Source organism: Prionailurus bengalensis, chromosome A2 (assembly GCF_016509475.1).
Source record: "Prionailurus bengalensis isolate Pbe53 chromosome A2, Fcat_Pben_1.1_paternal_pri, whole genome shotgun sequence".
NCBI lineage: Eukaryota > Metazoa > Chordata > Mammalia > Carnivora > Felidae > Prionailurus > Prionailurus bengalensis.
In genome coordinates this window covers 150,407,132-150,425,845 of record NC_057348.1, presented here as the reverse complement: position 1 = coordinate 150,425,845, position 18,714 = coordinate 150,407,132, and the positions used below count along the sequence as shown (strand labels likewise).

The 18,714-nt window shown below is 37.1% G+C and overlaps 1 protein-coding gene and 1 pseudogene across 6 annotated transcripts in view; both read left to right on the top strand.

Annotated features, from left to right (window-relative positions):
• CNOT4 (CCR4-NOT transcription complex subunit 4) overlaps positions 1–18,714 on the top strand; it is a 147,399-nt gene that overhangs the window by 93,765 nt on the left and 34,920 nt on the right. For all 6 annotated transcript variants that reach the window (XM_043589628.1, XM_043589625.1, XM_043589627.1 and 3 more), the window contains exon 8: positions 15,940–15,997. In XM_043589628.1, coding sequence (XP_043445563.1) covers positions 15,940–15,997 — 58 coding nt within the window. The remainder of the gene's footprint in view (positions 1–15,939; positions 15,998–18,714) is intronic.
• LOC122486527 lies at positions 588–12,921 on the top strand (annotated as a pseudogene).

Here is an 18,714-nt window from a genome sequence, read left to right as displayed (position 1 = left end):
AGCATTAAGCCTTCTAGGGAAGAAGGTTTCTTTTTCTCTTATCATTCATATGTAATGAATAGCAGTTTTACAAGAATTTGTAACAAAATCTGGAACCTTATGGCTTGACACTAAACCCAAAATGTAGTTTCCTCTTATTTCTAAATAAGCCAGAGTACAAATATTAAGTACAGAGTATCTTAGCTACTTAATCTTCACTGAACCCTGACATGGTCCTGATACAGATATATATGAAGTTGTTTTGTGTGTGTGTGTTTTTTTATAATATGTCTTACTCCTATTTCACTTAAGTGAACAGTAAATTATAAAAGGGTGTGTGTTGTTTGTTCTTACCACCCCCCCATCATTATGCATTTCAGAGTATATCAGTCAGATTGAGTGTAGATGTGCTATCTTTCTATATTAATAAGTTACTTTGAAACGATGAGTACAAATGATGAGAGTGGGGAATAAGGAAGCCATACAGTAGTGATGCTTAAGGACTGGGTATTTTAAGTTTGGCACTTTGAAATACCTTTATTTAGGTTGAGACACTTTTTGTGCCCCAACTAAAAACTGTGAAAGGAATAGTACCTAGATGGGCTGCTATGCCCAGGGACAGTAAGTAGGCAGGCCTACATAAGCATTTGGGGAGCAAATTATTGGGTATGTAGATCACTCAAGGTAAATGGATATGAATTGTTATTATGGCTCAGATAAGCCACCGTTGAAGGAATGAGGATGGTTCAATTTAGACTTAGGTGAAAAGAGGGTTGATGTCCTTTGTGTTCATTTAATCTCAGTTGTCCTGTGCAGTAGATATCACTACTATCTTGCTGGCAAGAAAAGCTGGGACTGGCAAGACTCAGAGAGTTGAAGTAATTCACCAGTACCCTTACACAAATAAGTGATAAACCAGATTCTGACCAAAGTTGCTGCCACTTTTAAGCCCAAGTTCATGCTCCCACTCTGCCACTGCTCAGTCTAGAAGAAGTAAAATTCTTAAGAGACTTTAAACATGAATCAAAACTCTAACATGAATCAAACTAGCTCACTTAAAGAAAACTGTGTCACAACTAATATATAGTTTGACCTTGAAGATCTCTGGTCTGTAAGGCTTATTATCTCAGGATAAATTCGATGTACCATAAAGCTAAGGAATTAATGGTATTTTAAGCAAAAGCTTTCCTAAACCACAGTTTGGTGGCAGTAGAGGATAAGCTAAAGAAATGGTGAAAGGAAAATTTCTATAGGAAATTTGTCAGTTTTTGTTATACCGAAAGACAATGCATGTCTTTTTAAAATCGTGGATGTCTCTTCATTGAAAATCAAGCATAAGCTCTGATAGACTGAGGGCATAGTCAGAGTGCCTTCTTTGTTGAGCAGAATGGGAGTGGTCACTGCCTGAACGTTGTTCTCCTACCCGGACATCATTTAGTCAGATATGATCTAGAAAAGGTATGGCCTGGAGACTTGTATAAAATAGTCTTGGATAGAGCTTATTAAATAATGAACAGGCTTCAGCACATCTGTGAACTCTGAAATTTTATCAGATTTTGTGTGCGTGTGTACATTTTTCTGGAGATAAGGCCCATGACCTAATAATAATTGTAAATTGCCCTTGTATGCTGATACTTACAGGCAGAAGTGATTTCAGGAGTGGTATAAAGCAGTGATTCTCAAACTGTGGACAAGTGCCATGAGACGTGGGCCTAAAAAAAATTTTTTTTAAAATGGATCCCCAGAAAGGCATTCCCTCTTTGATAATAGATAAATGATTTACAGTTCCCAACTTTTTTTTTTTTTTTGGCATGAAACTTGGGGCTACTTACTAGTATACTAAGTAGATGAATTAGTAAGGTTTACTAAAACTGTATGTATATTAAAATCAGTGGGTTACAAGATTTTTCTGACCTTAGTTCTGAGAGTCTTTTTCTTATTTCTCTTAAGAAATTTTATTTCCATTCTTTATTTGGAAATACAAAGTTAATTCACATGTGCACATACATACTGGAAAACTAGTAAGTGAGTTCTGGAATCTTGTACCACCTAAGTAAAGTATTTTCAAAAAAGTTAGAGAGCCACTGGTATTCTTTTCCAGACGGTGGGGAATAATGAATGTGGGGAGAGGGTTAGTTAAAAATAGGGTTGTTGGTGCCCTTATTTCTTAGAAGAAAAGACACATCAAATGAGCAATTGTGTACTTAAATTCAACTTAAATATATAGTATCTTTTAAAAGATCAACCTTTATTGCTGAAATACAAAATTAAAATGAATAGATGGAGACTTTACTTGGTGCTTTTGAAAGCTGGCTACAGCCTGTGATATGTTTACGATGGTGGATGTTTATCTTTCAGGTTTAATATTAATAATTAATTTTTTGTGATTACTTATAATCAAAGCGTTTATTTTCATTCACGGTCAGTATGTTCTGGAGTTATTGAGAAAATTCCAATTAAAATCTTATTTGCCAAACTGTCATCAGTCCAGATTATTGATGCACTTTTTTCTTATCATGTTAATAGCTAATTGTGCCACATTATGTAAGATGTGGCCATATTTTAGTAGTAAAGTAATACTTGAAATGTTGATGTATATTTGAAGCCTGTATCAAATAAATTCTATAAAGGCAAGCTACCTGTCTATAACTTAAATTTGTTCTTTGAAGTTTATCAGATGTTAATCTCAGTTATTTAAGACTGGCAAGCATGAAAAATTAAAATGAATTCTTCTAAATGAATATGGGAATATTTAATTTAGGAGCAATGTAAATATGTATTTGTGTATACAGTAACATGACAGTGAAATTTGGAAATGTCCCTTATGTTAACATTAAATTGTACCTTATTTCCACAATGCAACCATAATTAGCACAATCATGGAGACTTTATCTTTTCAGTGTGACAAAAAGGAGAACTAGACCTTCTCAGTACTTTTTCTGTCCTACTCCCAGTCCTGGGAAAGGGTCTTTTCTTTGATCCTTTACTATGTAACTATTTGTTTTATGTCGTAAATTTTAGAAAGCAGCCAAGAGACTATTTTCAGGAATTTGGTTGGTATCACTACCAAGAAGTAGAAAGGAAGTCAGATTGGGGCACTGTCTTTGGGGCATGTCAGAAGCTAGCAAAGTTGGCTAAGCATCAGAAGATTCAAACAGAGGTGTAGCTCTGTCATCTGCTTGCAGATAATTGTGAATTGTGGTGTATCTGTCAAAGAGTCTTTAAGTTTGGTATTGATGATTCTTCCTAGCCCTAAATTCTAGTAGTAATGCTCCTTTTCACTCTACTAGCGTAGTAATCATCAAATACCAAGTGTCACAGTTTAGACTAACTGAATCAGAATCTCCAGAAACAGATTCTGGATATACACTCTATATTTCAGTGTATATATATATATGTATGTGTGTGTGTGTGTGTTTATATAATATTTACATATATATAAATATATAAATATATAAATATATATATATATATATATATATATATATATATATATATATATATATTTAAAACTCCATAGTCCTGCATTCCAACTTTTGGGTTAATGGAAAAACATTTTACTCCTGGGAAATCTATAATTTCACCATAGATCCCAGAACTATTTAGAACTAGAACTTTAAAAAAAGTCAGTGAGACTATTTGTATGAAGACGTTACATGTTTACAAATTTTCATTTGCAGACACTTATACACATAGCATTGCCTTCTGGAAATATCTTGATTGTGTTATGAGACCTACCAACCTTTTAGAACTGCTTAGTCCCACTTGAATCCAGTGCTTTTCAGTCAGTTGTGTGGTATTTATAGACTTCAGGCGTTTTGATTTCTCTTTCTCTCAGCATTATTACTGGGCAACCATGATTCCAAGGCCAAAGGCTATTCTTTGAGTTCTTGGATCAAATGGACTCTGAGTATACCTGCTGCAGCCAGGGCCCTGAGTGCTTGTTGCTACAGCAGAACTTGTGAAAATTCTATTGGAACAGTCAGGCCTTTCCTCAAAGCCCTACCCAGTTGGCTGAGATGATGTTTAATCTCTTTAATTCTGATTCAGGCTCAGAGGGCTCAGTCAGAGCAAAGAGAGGCAGACCTCAAAGCACCTGTGGAAAGCCAACAGCAGGAAACTGAATTCTGGAACCTGGAATTAGGGGCTATGATGGAGAAGCTTGTGAAATCCATCAGCCAACTGAAAGACCACAAGGATGTCTTTTACTTCCAATAGAAGACCCAGCCCCAGTGAGGACACCCCCTTTAGACCCTCATCAAACCAGACGTTAGCAGCTTCTAGAGGAAACCGGATGAACTAGACAAAAGGAGAAAGGAGGTGCTGGGTACCTTTAAAACACTGCTAGGCCAGTTATCTCCCTTAATTGAGCTCCTGCCAAAGTTGGAGGCATGGAAAGTCCAGCAGCGAAACATGTGCATTGGAGCCCCCCCGACCATAGGTGGAACAGCTGGAGAAATGTTCACAGCTGGAGCAAAGCTGTTGTTTGACCTGTATTAGCTGCTGAAGGAATCGAAGGGACTGAGTCACATGGTTAGCTATCAGGATGACTCTCTGACCAAAGAGGTGGACCTGTGGAAGGTCCAGTTCACAGAGTTGCTATAGTGTCTGCTTCACGAAGCATTTGTGGTAGAAACCTAGTCTCGCATACCCCTAACTCCCCACCGGCCCCTCATCTTCAGGAATGGGAGGAAGTTTACTGTCCTACAAGGCTGCTGGTGAGACTCCAGGAAGGCGTTGGTTACTGACTACAGGTCTCCATTGTAGTCCACAGAAGACTCCACAGACGTTCTTCTCAGTTACAAGGCCTTCAGAACTTCAACATTCTAACTTCAAACCAGAAAACTTTGGCCCCTGAGAAGGGACAGAGTCAGGGTTTAAAGTATAATTCTGGCTACCTGACTCTGATGGAGTAACATTTAGTTCGTTCCAGAAAGGGCAGCAGTAGAGGATGCTGATTGCAACAGAGGAACTGTACATTATCACCTTCATGGTTAGATACACCTACCAGGATCTGAAGCAGGAGCTAAAACAGACGCCCTTTGTGTGATTATTTCTAACATGACCCTACTCAATTGCTTAGGCCTTGGTTCTGTGGTTCAGTCTGCTTAGCTCAAACCCTCAGAACCAGTTCTTTTCCAGCCCCCCAAGCCTTCCTGGAGCCTGCTGGGCCCTGCTCTCAGTTGGCATTTCTCCTCCTCTGTTGACCAAGACCTTAACCCGGAGCAGCTGAGCATGCTGAGGGACAAGCTGTTTGGTCAAAACTCTAGGATTGAGGCTACCTTGTTGTCCTGGACTGACTTTGCTAAGCAAGAGAGCCCCCCTCCCCCCCCCCCCCCCCCCCAGGCAATCTACCATTCTGGACATGGTTGAACAAAAATCTGGACCTGGTACCTGACCACCTAAAGAATCTGTGGAATGATGGCCACATCATGGACTTTATGAGCTGGAGCCAGGAGCACTAGCTGCTGAAGAAGACCCGTCTTTGGTGCCTTTCTACTACACTTCAGCAAATCATTGGAAGGGGGCATTACCCGCTCCTGTGTGGAACATCAGGATGGTGATAAGGTGATCTGCTCTCTGCCACCCAATTCCAGGTGGTACTGCAGTCACTCCTGCTGTCCGAACTCATCCACCACCACCAACTGCTTACTGAGGGAGACCTACTTGAGAATGTGCTCTGTTTCCTCTCCCCTGAATCCCTCTAGGATGAGGCTTTTGGGTACTACCGCCAGGAGAAATTTAATCTCCAGAACAGAGGAAATACCTGAAACACAGGCTCATTTCGGTGTCTAACAGACAGATGGATGAGCTGCAACAGCCACTGGAGCTTAAGCTGGAGCCAGAATCAGATTCATTACACCTGGAGCCCAGGATGGCATTAGGGCCAGAGCTGAGTCTGAGGTTAGAGGCACTGCTTAAGGCAGGACTGGTTCTGGGGCCACAGCACTGGAGCCCACACTAGGCACGGTATCACAGAGTGCTAGAGCCAAACCTGGGACCAGAACTGAAGCTGGAGCCTACTCTAGAGCCATTCCCAGGGAACCCCAGGAGATAGCTAACCTTTCTCTATGATATGCTTCTAGTGTAACTTGAGATGCAAATGAAAGTGCACCCCATGCATTTTGGTGTTTCCCCCTCGTTATTTTAGAGGAACAGACTTGTTCAGAAAGAGGCCTTTCTGAACAGAAGTGGCTAATAAACTTTGTGGGGGGAGGGGGAGCAAAAAAAGAAAACCCGTAGATTTTTTAGTTTGCAGGTTTTTAAATAAAAAAGCCCTGTGCAGTTTATCTTAGTGTATCCAATCTTCTTTCGTCAGGTATCATTAGGACTTGGCAATTCTTGACCAGAAAATAGTCCATTTCATGGAGTAGGTCTCTCTCTTCCTTATTAAATGTGGTATTTATTAAACTTTATTTTCCTTTTTTTTTTTTAACTTGGTATGATAATAGATGGGTAGATGTTGAATGTAAAACAACAGGTATTTAATGTGACTATAGCTTAAGCAGACACATAGCTTGATGAGAAAGGAAGTTCAACACCTGATACCAGGGAAGTTGTGAAAACGCTTACTTGTTCATCGTAGCCTTGGGATAACTGTTAGCTGTCCAGCCATTAGAGACCCTAGGAGCTCACATTTATTGGAATTGGGATTTATAAAAATACTTTTCTTTCTGTTGGGATATACATGCATTAGCAGGGATTCTCCCGTCTGTATTTTCTACTTTTGAACCGATAGATGCACTTACAGTGGCAGGTTTAACTACGATTGTTTTTTTACAGCCCATGTAGGGAAAAAAAAAAAAAATTTCTAGTTGTATCTTTATTCTTAAAGCTTTTCACTTATTATTCCTTGAATAGTTAATTTTAAAATAAATTGAAAAATATATTAAAATTGACAGATACCTTGCCCTGGTTCTGTTTTTTAGCAGCTATCTTTGGTTTGAGGACACTGATGTAGAAATTTTTAAGCATCTGTGTAAACCTTCCCCAGGTAGAGCATCAAATGCTATGAATTAGTACTTATAAAACTGCAGGTTGGCATGGTGGACTGGATGATATAAGATGTTCTGATTAGTTGTAATCCAGACACATCAAGATTTATTCTGAATGTAAGATTTTCATATACTGCCCTTGACATTAGCAAGACTAACCTCACCTGTATTGCAAATTAATATTTAGTGCTCTTTAATGGTGGTGGCTGAGAACCTGAACCGAGACCAAGAAAGCAATGTCTTGCTTTCAATCTTTTGTTTCTGTTATTTCTGCTGTTCTCACCTTTAAGCCTTCCTTTATTCTCCTATCATAAGAACAGTGCAGATTTGAGGAAGATGGTGGGGTAGGTGGCACCATGAATCTGTCTCCCAAACTGGACAACAATTGCACTGGCAGAATCTGTCTGATGTAACTATTTTGGAACTCTGAAATTTGTTGAAGGCTTGCAAATTCCACTGAAAGACTTGGGGTTAATTTTGGTCAATTTCAGCTCTAAGGCCGCAGCAGCTATCTGTCTCCTACTGCCAGTACATGGCCAGCAGCTGTGCACATATTCCTGGAACAGCTTATGCATAGGTTGCAGGAGCCAGGGTAGGCAAAAAGAACCTTGTCTTTCCAGTATTGAGGATCTTTGCTCTAATTGCTGATTACCTCTTCTGATCACAGAGGTGCTGACAAAGAAGCAGGCAGCCATTGTTGCAAACCCCTCCTTTGGCTGAAATAATATCCAGGGGATTTAAAGGACTGGCACCCTTCCCCTCTTTCCCCCTTTCAGTTTTTTCTTTTTCTCCTTTTGGGTACTAGACATTAAAGACTAGGACATTCAAAAACAACTGCATATATGAAGAAACTTAGTGACTTAGACTGTGCATGACCAGAGAAAGGCTCAGAAAAGACCTGAGAAGACTTTAAGTTTATACCTAGGACTGACCTTTGGCACAGAGACTTCTTGCGAAACAAACAAACCAAACAACGAAAAAAACTAAACAAAAAACAACAACAACAAAAAGCAAACAGTGGGGAAGGGGGAGAATCTGTTTTCCAGAGGTACTATGTTACTAGACTCAAATGGGCAGTGTTCAGTAAAAAAATCACAGCGCATATAAAAGAAGCAATAACTAACAGAAGAATGACCAACAAAAACTGTCCCTGAACAAGATCCAATGGCAGATATAGTAGACAAAGACTTTTAAAACAATTCTTTTAAAGATTCTTAAATAAGTAAAGGAAGATGTGGAGAAAGGTTAAAAAAAAAAAAAGTATGAACAAAAGGGAAATATCAATTAAAAAGTAAGAAACCAAAAAGAAATTCTGGATCTGAAAACTATGGTAACTCAAATGAGAAATTCACCAGAGGATTCAAAGGCAGATTTGAGTAGATAAAAGAAAGAATCTGCAGATTTGAAAAGGACAATGGAAATTAAGGAGTTTGAGGAACACAAGGAGAAATGGCTGAAAACAAGTGAAGAGAGCCTAAGGAACCTGTATGTAAGACACCATCAAGCAGACCAGCATATGCATTGTCAGAGTTCCAGAAGGGGAAGTGAGAAAGGTGCAGAGAGAACGTATGAAGGAATAATGGCTGAAAATTTACCCAATTTGATGAAAGAAAAGAATATAAACATCTGAGAACCTCAAGGAACTCTAAGATGAACTCAAAGAGATAAACATTGAGACACACTGTAATCAAACCAAAATCAAGTCAAAGTAAAATCTAATAAATAAATCAAATTTTTATTAAAAAGCCAAAGACAAGGAGAGAATCTTGAAAACAGCAGATGTGAATCATCATGTAGAGGGAATCCTCAGGAAGATCAGTGGCCTATTTCTCATGAGAAGCTTTGGAGGCCACAAGGCAGTGGGCCAATATATTCAGAGTGCTAGGAGAAAAAAACTGTCAACCAAGAATTCTATATCTAGCAAAACTGTTCTTCAAGAGAAAGGGAGAAATTAAGACATTCTCAGATTAACAAAAGCTGAGGGAGTTCATGAGCTCTAGACCTGTCCTGCAAGAAATGCTCAAGGGAGTCCTGCTAGGTAAAATGAAAGGACACTAGTAAAGGTAAATAAATGGGCAATTATAAAAGCTAGTGTGATTGTACCAATGATTTGTAACTATACTTTTTGTTTCCTGCATGATTTAAGAGACCAATACGTTTAAGGTTCAGTGTATTAGTGTAAACACTGAAAGGGGTTGGGATTGAGCTGTAAAGGAGCAGAGTTTTTATATGTTACTGAAATTAAGTTGATACAGAGTATTCTAACATTAGGATGTTCAGTAGAATTGATATCACATGATAACAATGAAGAAAATAGCTCCGGGGTATACACAAAAGGAGATGAGAAAGAAATTTAAACATTTCACTAGAAAAATGTCAGCTAAACACAAAAGAAGACAGTATTGCAGGAAATTAGGGGGGGAAAGCTATAAGGCACGTAGAAAACAAATGGCATAAAGGGCATAATAACTACTTCCTTGTCAGTAATTACTTTAAATGGATACAACTTTAATCAGAAGACAGATTGGCAGAATGGATAAAAATACATGACCCAAGTATATGCTGTCTAGAGGAGATTTGCAATAGACCCAGAGACACAAACAGGTTGAAAGTGAAAGGATGGAAAAGATAATCCATTAAAATAGTACACAAGAGAGATCAGAAATGCCTATTCTAGTTAGTACCAGACAAAACAGACTTTAAGTCGAGAGACAAAGAAAGACATTGTATGTTAATACAGCAAGAAGATAGAATAGTTACAAACGTTATGCATCTAATGACAAACATCAAAATATATGAAGCAAAACTGACAGAACTGAAGGGAGAAATAGTTCTACAATAATAGTTGAAGATTTCAGTACTCTGCTCCCAGTAATGGATATAATAACCAGATAGTAGATCAGTAAGGAGAGAATTTAAACAACACAATAAACCACCTGGATCTGACAGACAAATACAGAACGCTCTCCCCAAAAAGAACGAAATATACATTCTTCTCAAATGTACATGGACATTTTCCAGGATAAGATTGTATGTTAGGCCACAACTTCTCAGTAGATTTAAAAAGATAGATATCATACCATGTATCTTTTCTGACCATGGTGGGATAAAGTTAGAAATCATTAACAAAAGGAAATCTGGAAAGTTCAAAACATTGTGGAAATTAACACTTTTAGACAACTAATGGATTAAAAAAAAATCACAAGGGAAATTGGAAAATACTTAGAGATGAATGAAAATGGAAACAAAACGTATCAAAACTTAAGGAAAGTAGCTAAAGGAGTGCTAAGGGGAAAATATATAGCTATGAGTGCTTACATTAAAAAGCAAGAAAGACCCAAAGTCAACAACCTTACATCACAACTTAAGGAAATAGAAAAACAACTTGAACAAACTAGACCCAAAGCTTGCAGAAGGAAGGAAGTAAAGATAAGAGCAGTGAAAGATGAAATCAAGAGTAGAAAAACAGTAGAGAAAAAAGGATGAAACTAAAGTTGGCTCTCTGAGAAGATCAAGAAAATTGACAAACCTTCAGTTAGATGTAGGCTATGAAAAAACACAGAAAAAGCTCAAAATATTAAAATCAGAAAGTGGGGATATTAGTACAGATTCTATATAAATAAGAATTTTAAGAGTACTGTGAAAAATTGTATGACAACACATTGGTTAACCTAGATGAAATGGACAAATCCCTAGAAACACAAAAACCTACCAAAACTATATTGTGAAGAAATAGAAAATATGAATAGATATATAATTAGTAAGGCAATCAAACCACTAATCAAAAATTTCCCAACAAGGGAAAGCCCTGGACCTAATGGCTTCACGGTGAATTCTACCAAACATTTAAAGAGGAACTAATACTAATCTTTTTCGAACTTTTCCAAGAAGTTGAGAAGAGACCACTTCCGTACTGAACCTGTGAGGCCAGCACTACCCTGACACCAATGCCAAAGACACTATCAGAACACTACAGACCAATACGCCTTGTTTACTTTGATGCAGAAATCCTCAACCAAATACTACTAAACAGAATTCAGCACATGAAAAGGGTTATACACCATGATAAAGTGAGGTATTCCTGGAATGCAAGGATGGTCTGACACAAAATTAAGCTATTTGATGTGTCCTATGAACAGAATGTAGGATATAAAACACATGATACCTCAATTGATGCAGAAAAAGCATTTGACAAAAGTCAATACCCTTTCATGACTTAAAACAACCTAGGAAGAAAACTACCTCGACACAGTAAAAGCCATACATATATGAAGAATTCACAGTGAACATCATTCTAATGGTGAAAGACTGAAAACTTTTCCTCTACAATAAGGAACAAGGCAAATGCCCACGTTTACCACTTCTATTCAGCACGCTATTGGATGTTCCTGCCATAGCAGTTAGCCAAGACAAAAAAGAGGCATCTAAATAGAAATGGAATAAGTAAAAATTATCTTTTTGTAAATAGTGTGGTCTTATATGTACAAAGTCCTAGGGATTACACACACAAAATAAACAAATGATTACAAGTAATAAATGAATTCAGTACAGAATACAAAGTCAATACACAGAAATCCATTGTATTTTTGTATGTGAACAATGAACAGTTTGAAAAGGAAATTACGAAAACAGTTGTATTCACCATAGTGTCAAGAAAAATAACTTAGGAGTTCCTAAGCAAGGAAATTAAAGACTTACACAATGAAACTACAAACCGTTGCTGAAAGAAATTAAAGACACATAAATGAAAATGCATCCCATGTTCATTGATTGGAAGACAATATTATTTAAATGCCTCTTTAACCCAAAGCTATTATACATCCAATGCAATCCATATCACAATTCTAGTGATTTTTTTTTTTGCATAGAAAAACCCGTCCTAAAAGTCATAGGGAATCTCAAAGCACCCCACATAGCCAAAATTATCTTGAAAAAACAAAACTGGAGGAAGCACAGTTCCTGATTTCAAAACATAACTGCAGATCTGCAGTAATGTAAATGGTGGGATTAGCCTGAAGACAGATATATATAACTCAACAGAAAGAAAAGAAAGCCCAGAAGTAAACCATCACATACAGGTCAAATGATTTTTAACAAGTGTACCAGAACCATTCCATGGGGAAAGAATAGTCTTTTCAATAAATGGTGCTGAGGAAACTAGATGTCTACACGCAAAAGAATGAAGTTGGATCCTTACCTAACACCATATTAAAAAATGAATTCAAAATGGATCAGTGACTTAAATTTAAGACACAAAACAATTGATGGCTATAAATAAAACAAACTTAGACAAGCTCAAGGAGATAAGTTTATTCAGGAATAGCAGAGGAACTGCAGTTCGGAACAAGCAACCTGTGGCGAGTCCGTTGAGGGGTTTTGGTAGGTTGTATTTATGCGCAGTGAGTGGGAAGAGGGGAAAGTTGGGGTCGAGTCAGTTAAAATTAAAAAAAAAAATAAGGAAACCAGCCTTGAAAATTTTCCTGAGCAAACAAAATCATTCCGTTTATTCATAGAAAGCTCAATTCAGCCCATTTTGTGAGATCAATCCAGTTGAAGCCCTGTTCCATTCATGCCTCTGGCAAAACTTCCCAAGGTCGATACAGGACAACCTCTGATCATTCTTCCCCCCCCCCCCCCCCCCCGCCAGAAGAAAATTTCAACACTATCCCTTTCCTGTGAATCAGACATTTCTGAGAAAGCAGTCTTTTAGTCCTTAGGTTTATCTTCCTGGGGGCACATGTATGAGAATATCCTTCTTATATTTTCTAGTTCTTTTAGATTGAAATTATTTCACACAGCAAAACCATTAAAAGAAAACATGTGATTAAGCTTCACAACATTGGATCTGGCAATGATTTCTGGACAGGACACCAAAATCACAGGTAACAAAAGAAAAAGTAGACAAATTGCACGTAATTAACATTTTAAAATTTTGTGACTCAAAAGACACTGTCCAAAGTAAAAAAAAAAAAAAAAAAAAAAAAACAACCCACAGAATGGGAGAAAATATTTGCAGATCATATATCTGAGAAAGGGTTAATAACCAAAATATACAGACAATCCCTAAAACTCAACAACAACAAAAATCAAATATCCCAGTTCAAAAATAGGCAAAGGACTCAAATTGACAGTTCTTCAGAGAATATAGAGGTATGGTCATTGAGCACATGAAAAGATGCTGAACATCACTAATCATTAGGGAAATACAAATTAAAACTACAATGAGATACCTCCTCACCCATCAGTATGGCTACTGCCAAAAAAGCAGAAAACAGAATCACTAAATTCTACTCCTGAAACTAATATTACACTAGATGTTAACTAGAATTTAAATAAAAACTTGAAACATTAAAAAGAGAAAAATAAAAAATAGTAAAAAAAGGGGGGGGGCTAGAAAATGAGAGTTGAAAGAGATGTGGGAAAATTAGAACCCTTGTGCATATAAAATGGTACAGTCACTGGGGAAAACAGTATGGCAGTTCCTCAAAAATTAAAAAATAGAATTACCATACAATCCAGCAATTCCACTTCTGGGTAGATAGCAAAAAGAATTGAAAGCAGTGTCTTGAAGAGATATTTGTACATTTATGTCTTAGCAGCATTGCTCACAATAGCTTAACGTGGAAGCAGTCCAAGCAAGTGTCGGTGGCCAGATGCATGAGCAAGCAAAATGTGGTATACATACAAAGTAATATTATTCCGCCTTAAAAAGGAAGGGAATTCTGCGATACATTACAACATGGATGAACCTTTAAGACATTGTGAAATAAGCTAGTCACAAAAAGACAAATACTCTTTGATTCCACTTATATGAGGTATTTAGAGTAGTCAAAATTATAACAAAGTATAATGGCAGATACCGGGTGGGAGGAGAAATTGGGAAATTATTGTTTAATGGTATAGAATTTCAGTTTTATAAGATTAAAAGAGGTGAGGATGATGATGGCGATGGTTGTACAACGTCAGTGTATTTAATACCACTGAACTTAAAAATGGTTAAAACAGTAAATTTTATATTAAGTGTACTTTACCACAGGAAAATTTTCAAGAAAATATTGCAAGTTCATCTCATTATCATCTGTATTATGTTCCAGTCTGTTCTTTATGCCACCACCAAATTAATCTTTCTAATACTGCTTTGTGTCATTTCTGTGTGCAAAAATTTCTCTTGGTCTCTGGTTCTACCCTCTGTCTCTCTGTCCTTACCTCCTACTGCTGTCCAAAGCATCCTCTGTCTTACCTAAACTAATTACTTAACTTTTTCCCAAACCTATCTGTGCCCTTTTGATGCTTGATATGCTTGCTTTTCCTACCTTTGATGTTCTTTCCTCCTTTTTCCCTTCCCTCTCCTAATGTGTAAATCTTTTTGAGGACCTACTTAAATTTGAACTCCCCTAGGAAATGTTTCCTAATTGCCCCACTTGCAGTGGCTTCTCTTTCTTTTAAAGATCTATGACATTTATTGTTTGAAACAGTTCGTTTAGTAATTGTCACTGGTTGATGTATGTTGGTGTGTACCTGTCTCATTTCCCCAAGTATCTCCAAACTTAGTGGGCTCAAAGCGATATCTTAAAATTATTTGTATTACCCATTTAACTTAAAATGAACTGATTAATTGATATTTTGTGAATAATAACAACTAAAGATGATATTTAGTGAATTCCAGACCTACTTGTCAGAGTCAAGAGCATCTGGTGATGTTTGTGCAGAAGATAAACTTGGTATTGTGATTGGGTACTACACCTTGTTAAATTTTTCTAGAGCAATTAAATGTGGTACCAGTAGGTTGTCTGCCTATCAGGATAACTTTGTACATATTTCAGGCCAATAAAATAATTTTGAGAAATTTGGAATCTTAATTTGTCTCCCTGTAATACTGTATCAGAATAAGTATTAGTATTTTTATAATTATATAATTATATATATAATTATAGAATCATAATTATCTTTTATTCATGTGCCGGATTAAATAAAGTTAGTTATGGAAATGGTTTGCTAGGTCAGTATTATAATGCTTATAAAGATTTTGTTTTGGTTTTAAGTCAGCAGTTATGTGGTACTTTACTGTCATGCTGCATTTGCTCCATATGGAAGTCAAGTTTTAGGTTTTTGTTTAAACTATAGAGCGCCGGGGTGGCTCAGTCGGGTGAGCGTCTGACTTCGGCTCAGGTCATGATCTGATGTTCGTGAGTTTGAGCCCCGTGTTGGGCTCTGTGCTGACAGCTTAGAGCCTGGAGCCTGCTTCAGATTTTTGTCTCCCTTTCTCGCTGCCCCTCCCCTGCTCATGCTGTGTCTCTCTTGTCTCTCAAAAATAAATAACCATTAAAAAAAACTTTTTTAAGTAAATAGTTTGCACAGAAGTTTCTGTTTCGTCGGCTCAAACTCACAAAACAGTGAGATCGTGACCTGAGCCGAAGTCAGACACTCAACCGACTGAGCCACCCAGGCACCGTGTGTGTGTGCATTTATTCACACACATGCCTTCTCTAGGGTTGTAACTAGGATTTTGAAGTAGTAAAGGAAATTTGTTGCTCTTAAGAACCTGTAGAGAATATTTGGGTGACTTTTATTCCCTCTGTTAAACACCGGGAAAAATAGGTGAGTATTATTCCAAGAATTTTAATGGGGAATGTGTTTATCATGCGCACAAAGCTAAATAATGGATTAAATTTCTGACCTACTACAATAGTACTCACTTTAATCAGTACTTTTTTTTTCATAAGTTATGGTTTCACCCATTGTTTTTGGAGAATCTAGTTAGAATGTAAGTTAAGTTGCTCAAGTGTAGGGATTTGATCTTATACTTCTTTGTATCCTCAACATCTAAACCAATATCTTTACATCAGAGTGCATCAACAAATGTTAAGATGATAAAATATCTATTTTTCTAGCTTTTGGGGTGTTTGTTTTTCTTGTGGGAGAATGACTTTACTCTGATTTTACTCTATGTGTTTTCTTTTTGCAGCCCCATTGACAAACCTTCAGATTCTCTCAGTATAGGGAATGGTGATAATTCACAGCAGGTAAGACTCTTGATTCTCTACTTCGTTTATATTCCATTCTCTTGAAACAAAGCATTCTGTGCAAGTGAATTTTCTGGATAGTGGAAAATACTTTGCTGAAACAATTTAAAAATACTTTTAGTGGATATCTTTTTTTAAATGTAGTATAATGAATCTTCTTTTCCTCCACAGAATTACTGTGTAAGAGCATAACTTAACCTTTTCTTGATGACTCAGATTTATCCTTATGACCATATGTCATATTGTATGGTAGCTCAGTATTTTAGTGTCATATGAGTCTGTTGATACTACTGGTCTTTTTGACCATCTACAAAATGGTCTCAGACTAGCATGCCACCTTTATTCTTAAGAGTTATTTCTCTGCTGTATACCCCCCTTGTTGCTTATTGTCAACTTTAATCTTCTGTATCTCGCAGTGTCCTTGCCTCCAACAGTTTGCCCCTATCCCCGAATGACTGTGGGCTTTGAAATAACAAACTAAATAGTTAAGTTCAAAGTTGTATCCACAGTGAAACTGAGTGAGATTCTGATCTTTGTGTCCTGCTTTGTATCATCTTGTCTATTTGCTAGTTTTTCATTGCGTAAATATCTGTGCGTCTTCTTACATGGGCATAGAAAAATGTAGTTCTAATCTGTTCCATAAAGACTGGCTAGTTCCCCACAATGTTTTTGAGAAACTTAGAGATCTAAAATACACTGCTTTTGGGGTGCCTCAGTTAAGCATCTGTCTGACTCTTGATCTCAGCTCAGGTCATGATCTCGTGGTCATGGGATTGACCCCTGCATCAGGCTCCATGCTGAGTGTGGAACCTGCTTGGAATTCTCTCTCTCTCCCTCTCACTCTGCCCCTCCCCTCTCTTTCTATCCTCTTCTCTCTCCAAAGAAATAAAGATTTTTTTTCATAATAAGTTAAAAATAGTTGTAAAGGATGTAATTTTCAGGATATTATAAATATTGGTGTTTTTAAATAAATGCACTACATTGCTTTTTAATAAGTTTCTAAGAGATTCAGATATCAAAATGTGTTGTTGCTCTGTCCTTCATTTAAAAAAATATATACATGCTATTTTTTTTTTTAACAATCAGAAATTTTACATCATTCCTTGTTCCCCTGAACTCATTTGTCTGTTTCCACTGCCATTATAAAATATTACCTTAATACAACATAGTTTGTTCTTGACAGGCATATACTTCTCTTAAATAAAAATAGACATGAATTTTGAATTGGAAAAAAATGTTTTTCTGACACAAGGCTAAAAAATGCCAATTTTCTTTCTTCTGAAATTTTTTTAAGTTTATTTATTTAGAGAGAAAGAAGCACATGCAAGCAGGGAAGGGGCAGAGACAGAGGGAGAATGCCAAACAGGTTCCATGCTGTCAACACAGAACCTGAGGCAGAGCTCAATCTCATTGACCGTGAGATCATGATCTGAGCTGAAATCAAGAGTCAGACACTTACCCAACTGAGCCACCCAGGCACCCCTTTCTTCTGAATTTTTATTTGTAGTTTTGATTTGATCAAAGCAACTTATATAAATACAGAATTTGATAAAAATTTTAAACATAAACACTAATATTGGACATTTATCTCTTAACGAGATAGAGCTATTTTAAAATTGGTCTTCATGCATCCATAGATGAATATTACCTGTTGGTAAAGGAGACAAGTTTTAACTATATTGTTAGCCATGTTTTCATTTTATAACGTCAGTGCTGAGGTGTCTTGTTTATATAGGTGGGGGGAAGAAAGAGTGTTATATCAATATTGAATTTTTGAACTCCTTCTATGAACTCAATACCTAAGAGTCATATAAAGATTGAGTCAATACCTGGGCAGCTCTGTCGGTCGAACGTCTGACTCTTGTTTTTGGCTCACGTCTTGATGTCACAGTTCCGTGAGTTCAAGCCCCACATCTAGCTCTGCACTGGCAGGACAGAGCCTGCTTGGGATTCTCTCTCTGCCCCTTCCTTGCTTGCATTGTCTCTGTCTCTCTGAAACTAAATAAACTTAAAATTTTTTTAAATTAAAAAATCATATAAAGGTTTATCATAAAAATTATTTTTCTAAGTGTTTATTTTTGAGAAAGAGAATGTGAGCAGGGGATCAAGAGAACCTGAAGCGGGCTCTGTGCTGACAGCAGACAGCCCAATGCAAGGCTTGAACTCATGAACTACAAGATCTTGACCTGAGCTGAAGTCGGACGCTCAACCAATGAAGCCACCCAGGCGTCCCAAAAATTATTTCTCTTAAAGATTTTTTTTAAAGTTTATTTACTTATTTTGAGAGGGAGGGAGAGAGAGCAAGTGGGGAGGGGCAGAGAGAACATCCCAAACAGACTCCGTGCTATTCGCATGGAGACCCATGCAGGCCTTGAGCTCATGCACCGTGAAATCATGACCTGAGCCGAAATCAAGAGTTGGTCACTTAACTGACTGAGCCACCCTCCTAAAAATTATTTTTAATGATGTTTTAGAAATAACTTGATTAGATCTTCTTTCCATTTTGTTCTTAAGTATTGAGAATCACGTAGTTTGCAAAAGAATCAGGCCATTAGTCACTTATCACCAGTCTGAATATTTCTAATACATTTTTGTTGCTCTCAGAAAGTTTTCACTTTTGGTCAAAGAGTGAGAAATACTCTTTTCTTTATAAAGTGAGAGAAGGTAGGTTCTGAAAGGAGAGGAGGCTGACTTAGTCTTTTCAAGGAGGGTCAATC